Source organism: Passer montanus, unplaced genomic scaffold, assembly GCF_014805655.1.
Source record: "Passer montanus isolate IOZ18808 unplaced genomic scaffold, ASM1480565v1 scaffold26, whole genome shotgun sequence".
NCBI classification, from domain to species: Eukaryota; Metazoa; Chordata; class Aves; order Passeriformes; family Passeridae; genus Passer; species Passer montanus.
Genome location: NW_024367261.1, coordinates 10,547,471 through 10,566,815, shown reverse-complemented (window position 1 = coordinate 10,566,815; position 19,345 = coordinate 10,547,471). Strand labels below are relative to the sequence as shown.

General features: G+C 39.5%; 1 protein-coding gene across 1 annotated transcript; it reads right to left on the bottom strand.

The window, feature by feature from the left end:
* Positions 1-1,021: 1,021 nt before the first annotated feature.
* LRRC14B (leucine rich repeat containing 14B) lies at positions 1,022-5,933 on the bottom strand. The gene is made up of 2 exons (XM_039712083.1): positions 4,993-5,933; positions 1,022-3,502 (listed from the first exon to the last, which is right to left on the bottom strand). Exons 1-2 carry the CDS (start codon positions 5,895-5,897, stop codon positions 2,857-2,859), a joined length of 1,551 nt encoding a protein of 516 aa, XP_039568017.1. The 5' UTR covers positions 5,898-5,933; the 3' UTR covers positions 1,022-2,856.
* Positions 5,934-19,345: the final 13,412 nt, after the last annotated feature.

Genomic DNA, 19,345 nt, shown 5'->3' with positions numbered 1-19,345 from the left:
TTGGATCCACTCCAGTCTGAACCCAGTGAAGCTGACAATAATCCCATAAGGAAGAAAAGGAAACACGAAACAGGACTCAATCAGTATCTGTCTGTACTTGCAAAGTATAAGATAACTTTATATGGCTAGATCATCGTACAATTAATCGTTCTTCTCTATTAGCTGCGTTCCAGGTCCCACACAGCTGGAAGAAGGAAGAAAGAGCACGTCCAAACCAAAATCACACTGCTGGGGCAGAAGACAGGCAGGAATCCCTCTGAGAGGGGACAGAAACCCTTGTTGCAGTAAGTCAGGCAAAAACCAAAATGCTAAAGCTTGACCTGTATTTAAAACCAATGATAACAACCATAATTAAGAAAGAAACTAAAGAGAAGAAGGTGGGATATCTGAGAGCTAAAGCCCTAAAATAGTCATAGTGATGATTATCACTTTGCACCAAAACAAAAGCTACATAATTCTGCTGGCCCAGGAGCCAGCATATAGACATGAGACTGAAAATGGAAGAAAGGCAGGAGTTTGTGGGGTTCAGATAAAGAAGGAAATAAAGTAAAAGGGTGAACCTTGGCAAGAAGAAACCAGAAGGAGAGCTACATAGACAACAGACTTTATAAGGCATCTAATTATTCCGAAATAAGAGATGTCTATTTTGTGTGTACTGAAAAAGGCAAGGACCAACTATTGTATCACAGCATGTTCCAAAATGGCCAGCCTTCACCTCCAGGTACAATCTGTTAGATTGGAGGGGGAAGAATCACTACACTTTTACAGCTGTAGCACAGTGTCCTTTCCCAGCAAAAGTACCACTACTCATCCCAAAGAGGTAGACATTTGGCATAGCAAAATTCAACTTAAATCTGACTGAGAAGTCATCAGTCGAGTCTGAGATGGAAAGAATGGCAAGGTTGGAGGGAAGAAAAGGTACAGTAGAGGCAAGGATAAAGCAGCAGGTGGAATTCTGTCAAAGTATAAGCAGGGTCATACGGGACCCAATTCTATCATTTATTATTCACAACTCCTTAACTTAGCAACTTAGATTATCTTTTTATTTTTCAAGTGCTCTGTAAACATAAACAGGTCATGACCATTCACTTTCAATTTTACCATTATATATTTAATCAATAAAACATGTTAGAATGTGAGCTGACATTAAAAAAATCATTTAAATGCATGCTGTGGAATCTGTAAGTTCTGCTTAGTACTCGGACCATTTATTTTTGGTTTGTTTTGGGGTTTCTAAAATAAATTAGGTTAAGAGTTGCTTGCATATTCCTACTGTAGATAAACAGAAAGCTTGACAAATCAGCACTACCTAAATGAAGAAAGATTTTTCCTTACCCTCAGATGATGAGGCCCAGAATTATTTCAAATAAACTGTCCTGGTTATCTTAATGATGATCCTCAATACTATAGTGACACCTTCAGCTCCTGCTACAAACATTCACTTTCAGTCCTGTTTGATCCAAGTTTTCATGAACTATTAAAGTATATTTATTACATATATTTTTAATATTATTATATTTATTTTTTTAATTACCTAGAAGTCAACCAAGTCTCTAATTTTACAGGTGAAAAGCTGAGTAGCACTTATTTACTACTCAGGCCCCAATTATAGTACTCTCCTCAGATGTGTGTCTTGTGGCCTTTACTGTCCTGACATCCAGCTGGCCCCTTTACTTATGCTCCAATGCTGCGTGCAGGGAGTCTGGATACTGTTTACTCTGTCATTCTTATACTTTACTTGCACTAAAGTTAGACAAATAAATGCAATTTTTTCCTGATACTGGTCGCAAGTCTGTAGAGAACATACAGTCCTGACAGAAAGCCAGCAGTGTTTTACACAGATGAACTTCCAGTTACTCAGCAACCAGCCCAACCAGCCTTGTCCCTTTTCCACGTTTTTTTAATTGGCATTGGAATAATTTTGTTTGCATGTCTTTTCAACACTAGTCTTTTTTTCAGTACTACCACAGTCCTAGACTTTATTTAAAACATCTGAAAGGAGCAGGGTACATTCTACCAGCCAAGAAGCTGATTCCAGGAAGGGAATATCTTGAGGTACTCACCAGCTGACGTAAGAGGCATGCCTGTGCATCACTGTCCTGGTCTGCCTTTCTAAAATACATATTGCAAGAACAACAGCAGAGTCCCCACAGACTGCTTAATATTGCTGTGCAAGTGGGATGAGATCCCCTGTTGTCAGCCAACCATTTGGTTTGCTGCCTCCTCAGTATGGAATTTTACTCCTCAGCAAGGGCAGTGTATAAGACAGATCCCATTTATTGCACTTGCCTCTGCAGAAGAAAAAGGCACAGGTATATGGAGGCTGTTCTCCATGTTCTCCAATTCTCCATTATTTGGAATATACTACATAAAACACAGATTGGTAAATTCAGGTCATGAGCAGAAAAAAGAAAAAAAAAAACAGTTTAGGGAGCCACACATGAGGATATATGCACAATATCTTTTGACCATCCTGCTGCACTTGGGAAAGGACTTCCTTGTTTTTTCTGCAGGGCTACCAGACCAGCTGACAAATCTAAGGGAACCTGTATAAGAAATCAGCCAAGTTTAAACACCTATTTGATTTACTGAGAAAAAGTGCATTTGTATAAAATAATGCACTATTATGTGCCGTCTCCTCTTTTGTGAGCAAGTAGTGCTTGTGTAAGGTGTATGCAATAGGTATAGCATAAGTTACAGTACCTCAGGTGATTAGAGGCTATTCAAATAATAGTAAATTCAGCTGAAAAATTGAAGAAAATTCACAACTGATGACTGAAGGTGCAGATCTAGAAAAGACTAATTTAAGTTCTGATTTGGCAGATCATCTCATCACTACTTTACAATTTTACAAATTTAACTCATTTTGTTAAATGAAGAAGTGAACTTCTCTAAAGTCTCTTTGAAGGACTTGATCAAGTAAGCTCCCAGTTCATTGTTTGTCTCCTGAACAGCAGCATCATAACTCCCAAAGAGTGGCGTTGAAGCCTTCACATCCTCTCTATTTGCTTGGAGTAAAATGAGGTTAAGCTCCTCTGCTACCCTTTCATATTTTTGGTGATCAAATCTGCAAACACTGGCATCATCAATGGGGTAGGTGATCCCAATAGGGTAGCAATCCCTTGGAACTGGGAACTCCACATTTTTCAGCATTGGCAATTCACAGAGAAATGTGAAAAGATGTTTAAGTGCTTGGGATGACAGCGGGTTTCCAATAAACTTAAATTCCTGTAGTTTCTGACAAGGGCTTAAACCTAAAATCAACATGTTGACATGAGTGTCTTGGATATTACAGTCCTCCAGAGTAAGACTCCTGAGCACTGAAGAGCAATGGCTGAGGAGTTTAAAGAATGTTGATGGGTAAAGCTCAGGTATATCATGACCACTCAGGTCCAGGGCTTCCAAGTGATTGGCATGGAAGCTATTGGCTAAAAAGGCCATATCAGCATGGTTCAAGGAGCAGTTAGAAACATCCAGCATCTTCAGTGGAGTTTTTAGCGGGCTGCAGAATTAAAGAGAAAAAAAGTTTTATGATACAAAATGTTGAAAAGCTACATTTACAAAATTTCATGCATCTAGCCACATTATGAATGCAGCCATCTACCACATTATTTTTTCAAACCTCTCTTGAAAAACAGTATCATGTGCCAACAATAGCAAGTTTATTTTCCTCCTGAAATTAGTTCCATTAACTATCTCCTTCTATGCATGGCTCCACTGTGTTATTTTAATGGGGATTAATTTATTAACATTCTGTGTATCTATTTTTTAACAGGTTATATATTGTAAAGTCACTTGCTGACTTTAACAGCAGATCACTACTACCATAAGAGCATTGGTAGCTGCTTCTTGTAGAAAGCTGCAATTATTCTAGAGATTTAGATAATTTCCATTAAGGAAGGATTAATTCCAATATTAAATCAGTATTCTGAGAGGATATCTGCTCTTGTTTCTAGCTGTTTTTTTTCTGCTACATTTTTTAATGCCCATGAGGTTTACACATTGTAGCTTTCTGGAGTTGCAAAGAGACACTCTGATGAAGAAGGTTAGAAGTGTAACTGAGATTATACTCACAGATATTCACATTTCATATAAAATAGATCTGACAAATAAAAATCAAGAGATTGCTTTCATACTTACTACATCGTAGTGAGACCTCTGCCAAAGGGTTCAGCTGGATCAAGCTTAGAAATTTGCAATTAATTTCAATTGTATCAATCAATATATGCAGTGTGCTACTCACAAATTTTAAATAAAATGGCTTCTTGTATGGGAATAATTTTAGACCAAGGCCATTTGTCTGGATGAAACTTTTATCTGCCTTTTTTTTTCTTTAGATGCGCTGAAAAGTTTACAATTAACTTATTTCCTGTTCCAATATGAATACTGCTTACTAGTAGTTTGCTACCTTTTTGCAAATTGCCAATTTTCCACTGGAATTCATAATGAATATTCACATATCAGCTTAATTTGCAGTACAAAAAACCATCAAATCTCCCTTGTCTTGGCACCAAGAGACACAACAAATAATTGAAATCAAAGTCTCAAATGAAAATCAACTATTCCCCTGCCCTCCTTAAAATACAGTATCTGTGGAAAAGCATATTTGCTGACTCTTCTTTAGAGGACATTCACTAGATACTCTAAAAAATACTTGGAATACAACTCAGGACTTGCACCAAAGGTCAATGCAAGCTGATTAATACATAAGTTCAAATAAAAAATATCTGAGTATACCTGTGGTAGCTAAATGTATATTCTCACCAGATGGACTCTGGAAGACTAATCAAAACAATCAGTTTTTCAAAGTGTATTAGGTATACATTGGCTGCCGATTGTCCCCAACACATAACCTTTCCTAGCTTCCTGCTGCACCTACCCACATACACCCCAAGATACACTCACTTCCCTCACTCTCAGAGATTCCCAGATTGCTGGTGGCACAAAGTGCTCTTTTTTACAGTGTGACTGAAAGCAGGATGACCAAATTACCTGAGAAGGTTCTGTATTCTTCCAGTGAGTATAGAAAATGACATACTCAGCTCAGTAAGCTCTGTCATTTCACCCATCTTTTCGCCAATGTTAGTAAGCATCTGTTCATCTGCAGCTGTGAACCTCCGCACATTAAATGTTCGTGCTGGCAAGGTCAAAGACATCAATAGAGGGAAGTGGATACTGTTGAAGAGCATTTCCAAGTGTTCCATTTCCAAGTGAACATTATGAACTATTTCCAGTTTGCGCAACAAGGAGGGATCAGCGAGCTTTATGATATAGAAGAATTTCTGCAAGGTCAGGTTGTCAGATCTGAATGCCACACAGCAGATTTTCAGTGGGCAGCTGCATTTCTTCAGCAGGGCCTGCACGACCAGCTCATAGTTCCTCTCTGTAACAAACAAGTCAATTAGTACATTGATACTGACTTCAAAGGTACCTGGATTGCACTGTGCTTGTTGGAGGTAAACCAGGAGGTCTGAACAAAGCTTAGAGAGCAGCTGTGTCCTGGCCCACCTGCCCATTGTCTTCTTGCACTTACAAAACTGAACTTCAACATCTTTTATACCCGTCAGGTCGACCACTTTCAACTTTTTCATGTAGGGAGAAGACTGATTCAGCACATAATCCCTCAGCCCTGTCAGACAGCTTTCCAAGCATACTGAACATGTTCTATGGCTCAGGTCTTCCTCGTAGTCCAGAGTAGCTCCCAAAAGTTTTCCCATGTTAAAATCAAAAAGTGGCCAGTTCTCTACCAAGTCATGAATCACTTCCCCTTGCTCCAGTAAATAGCTGGCTTTAAAAAGAAGCGGAAAAAGGTCATGGGCAACAGCCCCGAGACTCTTCCTGGCAAACTCTGCATTTGACACGAATGCTTCAGCGCTAATGAATCGGAGAGACTTCATTGTTGTCCTGGACTCCTTACTGTCATGGAGAGTGACTTCTATATTTAACTAAAGATCCTGGTTGCTTACGACCTTCTATTTTTATCTGCAACTGCTGTTTGCAACTGCTTCACTCTGGCCTGGGAAGCCAGAGTGAAGAGTCACATGCTGCTTTCTATTTTAGAGCTACACTGTGAGTCTGCAGTAATCATCTATGAGATCTTTAGTCAGAGAGCTTTTAAGCCCTCATATTTATATCTAAGCTAACTCAAGTAAATATAGACTGCTATCCAGCAGAAACAGTAAGAACAGTGCAGCACACATACATGAGATTATTGCTGTATCTTTTTTATGCCATACAAAAATGCACTCAGAATTCTACTTAAACAAATAATATGATCTGTATTCCACTTTTTTTTTCCATGAAAGATGCTATGCTGGGAATTCATATGCTGATTTCAATGGGGATCATTTCCCAGAGTTAGCATTGAGCTTCTAAAAACTACAGGAAAGACTGAGGCACTATAGTCATTGAACTACAACAATGTCCCTCCGTTTTGCCCTTCCTGTCAGCAAGGAATAGCTGATACAGTTGCTGCAGTGGAAAAGACAAAAGACTCTGGAAGAGCTCAGAACCTTGGCGACCAGGACACTTGTTTGTGGTAGGAGACTGAATGTTGATTGCAAGACAAGCTGAACAAAACAAAGCACTGTTAAAACTCTCTCATAACTTCCCAGGCAAGCATCTTAGTGCTCTTTCTTTGAGCAACAGATGGTCTTTTCTTTGCTGTTAATTAAGAAATGATGGCTCCATTGTGATACTGAATGGGAAAAGATTCAAAATCTATCCAGGCTAGGAGAAAAACCTCTGTTACCCACCTATCACAAGAGCAGAGATGACGTTTCTTTCAATTTGGCACTTCCTCCCAGGGGAAGCAATGATGGACACCTCCCTCACCTCTCATGTGTTTTGCTAGGCAGCCAGTGGGATGGAGACTTCCTTCGAGCTGTGCTGATCCTCCTTTTGCAGATAATTCCCCTGTTTTGCTGTGAAAAATACACACCACACTTTAAAGTTTCAATTTCTTTTTTCTCTTCAAGTAAACTCCTTATGGAATATTTTGTTGAAAGTAAAAGAAAAATCCCAAATATGCTTTAATGACAGGGAAGGAACATCTTTATTAGATTGTGTCATTCTGAGGAAGCTTTTTAATTTTGCAGACGTTTGGTTTGTATTGTTTTAATTTTGCCTTCAAATAGATGAGTGGTAAAAAACATGCAAGGTGAAATAGAATTTGACTAGATATTAAGTATTTTCCTTTGTTTTTCAACTCCATGCATATCAGATGATAATGATGTAGGTATTACAGTATTTTGTGCAACTTAAAAAATGCTGAAAATGGCCACATATAACTGATCTCTGTATGACAAGAAAAATGCACAAATTGATTGAAAGTTTTGTCAGTTCAATTTTATTGCCTTTCAAAATGGAATAAGCTATTAATTAAGTTTTTATCTATTTACCTAGTACATCTGGACTTCTTTATTTCCCAGCCTAGTACATTTGGACCTCTTTATCTGCTTACCTAGTACATTTGCACCTCTTTATCTGCTTACCTGGTGTATTTGGACTAGTAGTCCAAAAGTTCCAAGATAAAGTACTCTACTATTGTCCCAGATTTTTATTAAAATACAGCAATAGGAATGCTGCCTGGTTGTGTAGGGACAGGGTCAGAAAGGCCAAGACTTGGATGGAGCTGAACCTGGCAAGGGAAAGAACAATAAGAAAAGCTTCTACAGATATTTCAGCCAAAAAAGACAGGTCAAACAAAGTGTACTCCTTTTATAAACACAACTGGGAAACTGATAATAACAAACTAGAAGAAGGCTGAGGTCCAATTGTTTTGCCTCAGTCCCCACTGACAAATCTCTCTTCCCACACCTCTCAAGGCAGGGACTGGGGGAGCAAAGTTCCTCCCACTGTAAAAGACTGGGCTTGTGACCACCTAAGGAACTTGAATGTCCAGAAGACCATGGAACCTGACGAGATGAATGCCAGACTCCTGAGGGAATTGGCTGATACAGTTGACAAGCTACTGTCCATGATACTTGAAAATTTATGCCAGTCAGGTGAAGTCCCAGGTGACTGGAAAAGGGGAAACATTGTACCCATCTTTAAAAAGGGTAGAAAAGATGACCATGGGAACCACTGTGCCTGGGAAGATCCTGGAACAGGTCCTCCTAGGAGCTGTGCTAAGGCACATGGGAGCAGAGAGCTGATTTGGGACAACCAGCAGAGCTTCACCAAGGGCAAGTCCTGCTGGACCAACCTAGTGGATTTCTATGATGGAGTGACTGCATACGTGGACAAGGGAAGGGCTGTGGCTGTCATTTGTCAGGACTTCTGTAAGGTCTTTGACATAGTCCCTGACAAAATCCTTCTCTTTTAATTGTAGAGAGATGGATTTGATGTGTGGACTGTTTGGTGGATAAGGAATTGGCTGGACCACTGTATCCAGAAAGTATTGGTCAAGAGCTGAATGGAGATCAGTGAGAAATGGTGTCCCTCGGGGGTACATATTGAGATATGGACTGTCTCAAACAATCACATCATGGCAACCAGTGGACCCTCAGCAAAATTGCAGATGACATCAAGCTGAGTGTTACAGATGACATGTGCAAGGGATGAGATGCCATCCAGAAGGACCTGGAAAAGCTTGGAAGCGGCCTCATGGACCAAATGTGAGGTGCTGCACCTGGGTTGGGGTAACTCCCTATATCAACAAGGGCATGAGAGGATTGAGAGCAGCCCTGAAGGGAAGAACTTGGAGTGCCAGTGGTGCACTCACAGCCAACCATTTTCCCAGGTTCCATCAAAAGCAGTGAAGCCAGCAAGGCAAAGGAGAAGATTGTCTCTCTCTCCTCTGGAGAGACCTGACCTGGAGTCTAAACTTTCAGTATTTACCTGTCTAGGAGCCCTTACATCCAGGCATTTCTATATGAAAAACTGTCCAGCTTCAGCAGTCTGTCTAACCTTTTGTTGTGGTTTAAATCTAGATAGCAACTAACTCCCATGTGGCTGCTCACTCACTCCCCACTGCCAAGGGGGATGGAAAAGAGAATTGTAAAACCCATGGGTTGAGATAAGAACAATTTATTAATTTAAATAAAGTAAAATGGAATAAAAAATTAAAAGGCTGTTAAAACCAAACCAAAACAAAACATAAAACGAAAACCCCACATCTACACAAGACCTGAACCACATTCACAGCTCCTAGCAATAGGACCATGCTGGTTTCAACATTCCAAGAACATTCAAATTTTTCAAAATTCCCAAATGCCACTGTAATTAGCCTAGAAAATGGAAGATGTGGGATAGTATAGGTGTGATTGCTAATAGCTCCCACCAGATGGCTCCCGAGGTTCAGAGGTGTTGCAGAGCCAAGCAGGCAGACAGGATTAGGCGCATGACCAGTGGTTCCATCACCTCACAAGCCATTAATACAAAGTACAACAAAATTATAACCTCAGGCCAGGCACCAAAGGTCATAAACACCACATCAGGGAACACATACTGCAATAAACTATGACATAACACAACTCTGACAACGAGGGCAATAGTCCTGAGACCAAATTAGGCTTGCATATGCAAGTAAGTAATATTGTTAATCCCTTTCCTAAGAGTATTTATTGTGAAGCGCAGATCCCCGCTACCTTCTAGGAAAATTTCTGACTTGCCAAGCTATCATGAAAAATTTGAAAATTCCATTACATTTGTGGCCTTAAAATCTGATCTGTGTGGATGAGATTTTACATCAGCTTCATCTACAAAGAGCTAAGGAAGTTATTTTATTATGAAAGGCATAGTTGCACAGGAAAAGTAATGCTAATGATTGAAAAAAAGTCATAGGTTTTACAGAGTATAACATGAACATCATAGCAACTATTTTACATGAGAATGAAGTAAAATGATGTTTTTCACTACAAAAAAAATAATTAAACTTATTACAAAGAAAAAAAAATAAAAAAGGGCAATTAAGTACCATGCAGTCATTCACACAAATTGACTGTTTTCTTCAGCTCAGCCTTCCTCCTCTCTGTCAGAATGATTATGTTACTCAGGTATTAATCAGGTATTTGTTAAAGATTTGATCTTTTTCTTCCATATTTAATGAACAATCATCTGGCACTGGTTGCACTCCTTTCTTGTAATATTGATGTTAGGGGACAAAGAGAAAAAAAATTCCAAACCATATTTTTGTGCATCTAGTTTTTAAAATAGTGTTCTGTTGTGCTGAGGTTTTTTTGTTTGGATTTGGATGGGTGTAAGAAGGAAAGATTGACCTTTGCCTTGTCAATCAAAACCTGGAAATCTCCTTGCAGCTTTCTCACTTCGTCCAATGAAAGTCCTCCTTGACTTAAAGAGCCAAGATATTTCTCTTGCTCATTTATAAAGTACAGTTTTATCTGCATAAAAATGCAAAAAAAAAAAAAAATTGTCTCCCCATTCATTAAATCAAATATACACTATTCACAGACATAGGGCATAGAAATTAGATAGTTTGTTGAAGTAAGTTAATATACTTAATATATTACCTCATATAGTTCTCTCTTTAAAAATTCTATCTCCTTATATTACAACTGAATTGGGCCAGCTTGACACATTGACCTGATGACAATAATTTGTTTTGCATGCTTAAAAATTGCTCATATTAATATTAACAGCCCTGCACACATAATTGTCTCTGAGTAGCACTATATGATAAACAGCTATATACATAATGTCACATAAATTCAGCTATTTAAACAGAGAAAAAAATGTTTAACGCTGTAGTTTGTTTAATAAATTCCTAAAAGTAATGATGACCTGGTCACAATCTTCCTCTGATTTTCATGCTTCTCCAAGACTCCCCAGCTGCCAAAGGCATTTATTGGACAACAGCAATAGTCCATGGACTTCCTCATCTACTTGATTATACAATTTGGTTACAAACTCCATCGTATCTCTTTTAAATGGGGAGGAAAGGTCAACAGAATTTATCTGATGTGGACTTTGTCAGAGAGTAAACTGCATCCTTCAGGAGGCATCAATCCCTATTTTTTTAATTAATATCACCACAAACAAGCCAATAACTACAAAATATATTACTTTATTCAACTTGTCAAATTAAAAAGTACCTCCTCAGAACCACATTCATTACTATGCATAATACATTCATTATTATGAATATCACACTTTCATTTGTTAAGATGCAACAGAAAGAAGTTCACCTGTTCAATTGTCACTCAGAATAAAATCAAGAAAGCAACTTAGTTCACCCAAAACATCTTGGTCTGTTCAGGACACGACCTCAACCCATAAATTTCAGGTAAATTCCATGATGCTAAAATAACTCCTACTAGAATTAATGCCCATTTATGGAAGTAAATTTAAGTTTTACATAAATTCATTCATTCCAAAACATAACTACAATTTATTATTTCCAAATACCTTAGAATATCTCCTCTTAAAATGAAAAATAATAATTACAATATCTTCAGGCAGCTTTAGCTGAATTTAAATACTCGTTAACATCATGAAAAAATGTCATATTAAGAACTACATATGTCTCTTAAGATGCATCTTACTTATCAGTATTACTACTATTTTTAATACTAGTTTTCTGTAAACACCACTGTTACTGACACCTTAATAACTACTTTACTTTTCTTGAAACAGTAGATACTAATAACCAACACTTCCACCCAGACCTACATGTATTTAATAACACAGGGATGCCATATAATGCAATGAGTAATACAAAGGATGTTAAAAATTGTTTAATAAAACATGCAGCAAGTCTTCTCTGAGTATATCATGTTTGTGTTTTTTCAATGTCATACACTCCCACACTGTGATAAGAAAAGCTGTACTGAATATTTGCACTATCCAGTGTTCACAAGCCTCTTTAGAAAGCCACTCTTGCACTTCAAAAATAAGTATTTTAATAAAATGCGAAATTTTAAATAAAGATTGTAAACTAATAATTACATGGATATCTCCAAGACTTTATTTCTCTTTTCACCTACCAATTATATAACCATACGGACACAGTCCTGAGTAATGTGCTCTAAGGGAACCTGCTTGAGCAGGGAGGTTGGACTAGATGACTTCCAGAGCTCCCTTTTAGCCTAGTCAGTCTTTTTGGGATTCTGTAATATAGTTACATATTCACCTATTCCTGCTAGTTGCTTTGGAGATAATTTATTCATTAGACTATGATCTATGCTTATGCAATGGCACAAGAACAGACAAATTCCATTTCAGATCAGAAGAAAATGTTCTTTCTTCCTTAAAAAGAAGAGGAAGAAAAAGGTGTAAATCCAGGAATTTCACTCTGTATATTAATAATAAGACTCCAATTAATTCATGCTATTCATCTCAACAACAATTACTAGCGTATTTCAAACATTTCTGATTCTGTAAGCATTCTAAACTTATTTAAGTCTCCTCACATACTGGTTATATAAATCAGTGAAGAGTCTCTGAAAGTCCGTTGCTCTGACATTGATCCAGCCACACATTAACTAGTGGGAAATTCAGGGCATGGAGTTTACTGCTTAGGAGACTTAAACTGCTGACCTGAGGCTTTGATTTTTTTTTTCATGTACTGCCTCTTCATTTGGCCTGACCATCTACTGGGAATTTTACTGGTTGTTTACAATGTCACTCATCACTGATGCAACAGCCTTCCAGAAGAAACATGCAGAAGTCTTTGTGCCCTTTAAAATCTATCCTTCTCCAAGTGCACCAGCATCCTCCTTTCTTACCAGGCTAATTCAACAGTTTCTAGATCCTGTATCAATCTTGATGTCCCTGTTGCAATAGGTACTAACACTAGAGGGTGACAGCTACCTGGAGCATAATGGAAGATAATGCTGGCCACTCCAAGCAGGCTGTGATGACACCAAGGCATTTGTAAATCACAATAAGCTACTGAATAAGGAGAATATTCTGTAAAAAACGTTCTATTTCATCATCAAGAGAAGCCTCTTTTTGACCTCTGAATGCAGGGAGACAAAGTTAACCCAGTTTTCACAGAGAAGGAAGAGACTGAAATCTGCCTGCAGCTCTGCAGTTCTAAAATCAGTATCTCAGAGTAAGGCAATAAATACTTCAGATTTCACAGACAACATACAACTCCCACAGTAGCTGAGGAATCTTGCTATGTTTCTGCAGGCAAGAGACAGATTATCGAAAATACATTATATAAGCAGCACCTGCAGAAAACCAGGCCCAAGAATGTCTGTATCCTTCGTGGAAATCTTGGCAAAGATAACAGTTTCCCATTAAGAGGAAATACCAAAGAAGAAATAATGGCACTTCATACTGCGTCCATCCATAGAAAGAAACAATGAAAACTGAATAGCTAGACAGAATTTTAACTCCTAATGAACCCTTGCTCCTACTGTTTATGCTGGCTAACCAGAATTCTGAAAAAAACCTAGAAGTTGGGCAAAAATAAGATATCTAGTCAGGTCTCACAAAGATGTCACATTTCTGAACATTTTCATTCCAACAATAGTCTCTTATGCACTAACTAGAACCAAAAACTACATCTGCAGTACTTTACTTCATCTCTCTTTCTTTTTTTCAATAACCATTCATCCCTCACTTACATCGCTGTATTAGTTAACTAATATTTTCCTCTAACATTTACTTAACTTGGTTGATTTGGCTCACGTGCACAACAGGATGTGGCTCCCTTACGTTAAGAGTACTGACAGAGAGAGAGCTCATCTTTCCTGATCTACAGCTGTGTGTTTTAGCTGGCACAGGAATATTTGAGTGGGTGTGGTTTTCAAACTCGAGGAAGAAAATGCTTTTTCATATTCAGTAGCCATATTAACTTCTCCAAGCAGTGCACAGAGCTCAATTTCCAAGCTACTAGACAGTCTGGGGTACTGCTTCTGTCCCAGGCAGCAGAGCAGCTATATTTACTGGTGCTCCACAGTCTTATCCTCATATTCTTGGTACAAAGAACACTAAACCAGTGACACTGAGAGACAGAGGACAGGTGAAGGACTGAAAGAATTTTTCCTGAAATATTAATAAGGCAAATCAAAGAACACAAAGAATCACAGCTCCTCCCTGACTGCCATATTTTGCTGTCTCTGGGTTTTTTTGGGAACCTGTGGAATGAACTGTCTTCTCATCTAGGCAGTGGGACAGACATTGAATAATCTGATACACTGGCTGATTGCCTTGAACTAATTTGGCCAGAAAAACTTGTTCCAAGTTCCATGTTCATGTTCCAAGGATCAAAGAGAGAAAGAACAGATAGGTTGTGCAGGCTTACAAGATTCCCAAACTCAGAGCTGGTGGCAAGCCCAAAAACAAATGCTGAAAACATTTGCAAGGGAAAAAACTCAGAAAGTTTTATAGTTCATGATCCATGTCTTTTATTTTGTCTGAAAGCATATGGTCTAGGCTTAGGCTGTTAATAAATGTTTATAGCCACTAATAAATGTTTATAGCCACTCACCAACAACTTACTAAAAAAGCTATATTCCTACTTACACTGTCAGCAAAAGACATCCAATGACATGTCAAGTTTAAAAAGTTCTCTTCAGCCAGATTCTGCTTTTAAAGGTAACACCTGTTTATGGCTTTGTTCTGCATGACAAACAATACACACTTCAAATAGTTCCACACAACTTTCCTAATATAATTTATGTATTAACATATCCATTCTTTTTCCTCTCATTTGACATACACGTGATTTTTAACACCTATTTCCAATTACTTTATTGCTTCATCATACTGGGAAATTAATCTTAAGTAAATCCTAATAACATAATGCTTTATCCAGAGAGTTTAAAGTTTGTTTGTAATGTTGCACATTTATGGCATCTCCTAATGCTCTTTGTATTCAAGTGAGAGCAATGAGTCACAGAATTACGGGATCATATGGAGTGGAAAGGACCAGAGGACTAAGTGCCATGGTCCAGTTGTTTCTTGAACACATCCAGGGATGCCAGGGATGGTGACTCTACCACCCCCCTGGGCAGTCCATTCCAATATTTAACAACTCTTTCAAGGAATAACTTCCTCCTGATGTCCAGCCTGAACCTCCAATGATGCAGCTTGAAGCCCCTTATCCTGTTGCTGGCTGCCTGTGAGGAAAGAGTGGCCTGGATACAACCTCCTTTCAGGCAGCTGTAGAGAGCCATAAGGTTCCCCTGAGCTTCCTTTTCTCCAGACTAAACAACCCACACTCCATCAGATGTTCCTTATATGACTTCCCTCCATACCCTTCATCAGCTCCACTGCTCCAGCACCTCAATGACTTCCATGGAGTGAGGGGCCCAAAACTGCACATAGGATTTGAGATGCAGCCTCACCAGTGCTGAGTACAGGAGGATTATCACTGTCCTGGTCCTGCTGGCCACACTATTTATGATCTTGACCTTCTTGTCCACCTGGGCACAAATTTAGCCTGCTGCCAACCAGCAGCCCCAGGTCCTTTTCCACTGGGCAGCTTTCCAGTCACTCTTCACCCAGCCCATGAAGCTACATGGGTTGTTGTGATCAAGCATTTGGTCTTCTTGAACCTCATAAAATTGGCCTCAGTCTATCAATCCAGCCCATCCAAATCCCTCTGTAGATCCTTGCTACCCTCCAGCAGATCAACACTCCCACCCAACTTGATGTAATTTGTGAACTCACTGAGAGTGCACTTCATCCAGGTCATCAGTAAAGATATTAAAAAGGACTGGCCCCATACTGAGCCTCAGGGAACCCCACTAGTAACCACCCACCAGCTGGATGTGGAACCACTCACCACACCTCTCTGGGCCTGGCCATCCAGCCAGTTCTTAACCCAGAAAAGAGTGCACCTGTGTAAACCACGGGCTGTCAGTATTTCGAGGAGTATGATATGGGAAACACTATCAAAGGCTTTGCTGCAGTTCAGGCAGACAACATCCACAGCCTTTCCCCCATCCACCAGGTGAGTCACCCGGGATCAGATTGGTTAGGAAGGACCTGCTCCTCCTAAACCAATGCTGGCTGGGCCTGAGCCTTTGGCTGTCATGTATGTGCTGTGTGATCACACTCAAGATGATCTGTTCCATAACCCTCCTGGCCCTCAGGGTCAGGCTGACAGGCCTGTAGTTCCCTGGATCCTGCTTCTGGCCCTTCTTGAGGGTAGGCATCACGTTGGCCAACCTCCAGTTGTCTGGGACCTCCTGATTAACCAGGACTGATTACAAATGGACAGGACCAGGAATCTTCCAACAGCTCCTTCAGTATCCTTGGATGAATCCCATCTGGTCCCATAGACTTATGAGTATCTAAGTGGCTCAGCAGCTCACCACATTCAGGTGGAATTTTTTGTGCATTCGTTTCTGCCCATTGCATCTTGTCCTATCAGCTGGCACCACTGACAAGAGCCTGGCTCCATCTTCTGGCACTCCTCACTTAAATACTGATAGACATAATGAGGTCTCCTCTCAATCACTTCTTTTTTAAGGGTGAACAGGCCCAGCTCCTCAGCCTTACTTTGTAAGAAAGATTCTCCAGAGCCTCAATCAACTTTGTAGCTCTCCCCTGGAACTCTCCAGGAGCTCCATGACTTGTCCTGAGGAGCGCAGAAGTGGACACAGCATATGGCCTCACCAGGGCTGAGTAGAGGGGCAGGATCATCTCCTTGACCTGCTGGCAATGCTCTTCCTAATGCACCCTAGGATCCCATTGGCCTTCTTGGCCACAAGGTCTCACTGCTGCCTCATGAACAGCTTGTTGTCCAACAGGACCCCAAGTCTTTTTCCATAGAGCTGCTTTCCAGCAGTCTGGCCCCCAGCCTGTACTGGTGGCCATGGTTATTCCTCCCCAGGTGCAGGACCCTAAATTTGCCCTTGTTGAATTTCTGTAGGTTCTTCTCTGCCCATCCCCCCAGCCTATCAAGGTCCCTCTGAAGGGCTGCACAGATCTCTGGGGTGTCAGACACTCCTCACAGCTTTGGGTCATCAGTGAACTTGCTGAGGAGGCATCTGTGCCTTCATCCAAATCACTGATGAACAAACAACACTGGGCCCAGTATAGAACCCTGGGGGATACCACTAATGGCAGGCCTCCAACTAGTTCCTGTACCACTGATCGATCATGACCGTCTAGGATCTGCTGTTCAGCCAGTAATTAATTCACCACTTCCAGGTCAGGCTGGAAGTAGTGAGTTCTCCAGTCCAGCCTTCCAGATGTTTCACAGAAGAGTGAGCTTGGTCTGGCACTGTAATGATCTGATGAGTTTTACAAGTCCCATTTTAAAGTCAGAAAACTGGACCACAGGAAGCAGAGTGACCCAGGATTGTGTCCCCCAGAACATTTTACAGCACACAGAGCATGCCAGAATTTGTTAATTTAGTCATCATTTCTAGTTTAAAATATAATGGGATGGATGGTGTTATTTGTGTGGAAACACAGACCATAAAGAACACCTGTTCAGGAAGCAATCATCTCTAAGTTGCTAAGATTCAGGATCTCTCTTCCTTAAAGTGGAGCAAACAGTATCCTGAGAGTGGTGGCTGCCTCATAGAGAGTCACAGGAAAAGATAAGAATTTCTTTAGCTCACTTTCCCACTAGCTCGCTCATCTGGAAGTGGGAGGAAAAAGGAGACAATCACAGATTTTCCAATTCCTTTTGGCACATTGTACTTATTTCCATTGGCATGCATGCCAAAGAATTCCACACACAGCTGGAGTGTACTGATTGGAGATAATCATACAAGATTATGCCAGCCACATATTTCAGTGAAAACCTTTATAGACAGATACCAAGTACTAGTCAGAGAAACACTTGCTAGTGTTGCTACACAAACTTAGCCTTTCTCTAAGCACAGTGTTTCAGGTACTTCTGACCCCTTGGATCCATCTCCTCATCAGCTGCATCTCAGAGCCTACATTGATCTTAGAGTTAATTGTAATTCTGTGTCTTTGCTAGCAACAGTCTTTTTTGAACCTTAAAACTAGGCTGGACCTTGAGATAATATTTTCCAAAATAAAGGTCCTTTGAGGCAAAAGAAATAGTTTGATTTGTTTTCTAGAGTTAAATCTTAAGTATTTTTACAGCTATTTCAGCACATACTTTGAATCTGAAAATGAACAAAATAGAAATAGTATTTGAGAGAGAAAATTAGATTTTGATTCCCTTTTTCAATCCACTTAGCCTCCATTCTACAAGGATGTGTAGTTGCTTCTACCTGCTAGCACCAAAAAGCAGAAAAAACACTCTATCAAATACAATTCACTTGAATAAGATTCACTCACTGCCACAAGAATTCTCTATGTGTCAAAGCAGTAGGAATTAAACTTGGTTCACCAGCTGATTAAAGCTCAAAGGCTAATAAGACAAATAAGGTGTTAAGTTCAGTCTTCATAGCAAGACATTTGTTGAACTCAAAAAAAGGTTCAAAATGTTTACATTCTCTCCTGAACGATCTACTAAACTTAAACTTGTCCCCCATGCTGAACTGATTTTGAACAGAGGGCTCGCAGAGGATAACCACTGAACCAAGTATTGGTATACCTAGACTGTTTCTCAACAGGCATGACAGACAGATTTTTTAAACTTGCTACATGTCGTCTTCCCCATTGTGTACCAGATGAAGGCGAAAGCTGCTGAGCTTCCCTGTGACCCCACAGAAGATCAATACAGATATTCTTTGCATTTTTACTTAATAGCAATTTGCTTATGCATAAAAGAAGAGCCTGAATTTTCTTCATGGCAAATATTGTACAGCAAAAATATACACTGAATCAGGCTTGAATTCACTATTTATGTGACAACAAGTTATATGGACTGAACACTAACAGTGTTTTGTGAATTATGGGAATATAGCAATAGAATTGCAATACAAGGCAAGTCAAACCACCTGACCAATCAACGAATTTATTATTTAAAGCTTTCTCTTTAATAGCAATGTCTTTTGATACTGCCAGCACTTTCTTTTCCTTTCAAACTTTTTTCTGGCATTATTTTACTTGCACACTTCATGCACAAACTTTAGAGAGTAAAAAAGCACACACTTTTCTCCAACAAATATTTGTAAATGCATCTATTCTTGTATTCCAAATTTGAAATGCATATAAAATATTGTTGATTAGCTATCTTTATTTACTGAAATACCACCCAATCCAAGCCTTTCTCAAAAAACTGTATGCAAGTAACACGGTTGTATTGTTCATTAAGTCATACCTGTTTGTTAAGCCAAATGCAAAGTTCCCTAAGTAATAAAACACAATGGCTATAATTGAAGTGTGAAAATCTCAGTTTTCTTTTTTAAAAGTGAGAAGCAACCTGTTGAATATATTCAGTTCTAAAGCTGAGGAAAAAAGGCAGAAGGAAGGATGGTGTGTTGCACCTTCGCTCAGAACTGACCCACAGGGACCAAGTTACTCTTGAAGAATACAAATGTTTATTTGTATTTAT

Bases quoted from the DNA above. Each gene is read 5' to 3' on its own strand.
- LRRC14B (XM_039712083.1), bottom strand. From the start codon at position 5,897: ATGAAGTCTCTCCGATTCATTAGCGCTGAAGCATTCGTGTCAAATGCA. The intron at 3,503-4,992 runs GTAATTTGGTCA...TTAATTCTGCAG, and splicing joins AGAATACAGAACCTTCTCAG to CCCGCTAAAAACTCCACTGA.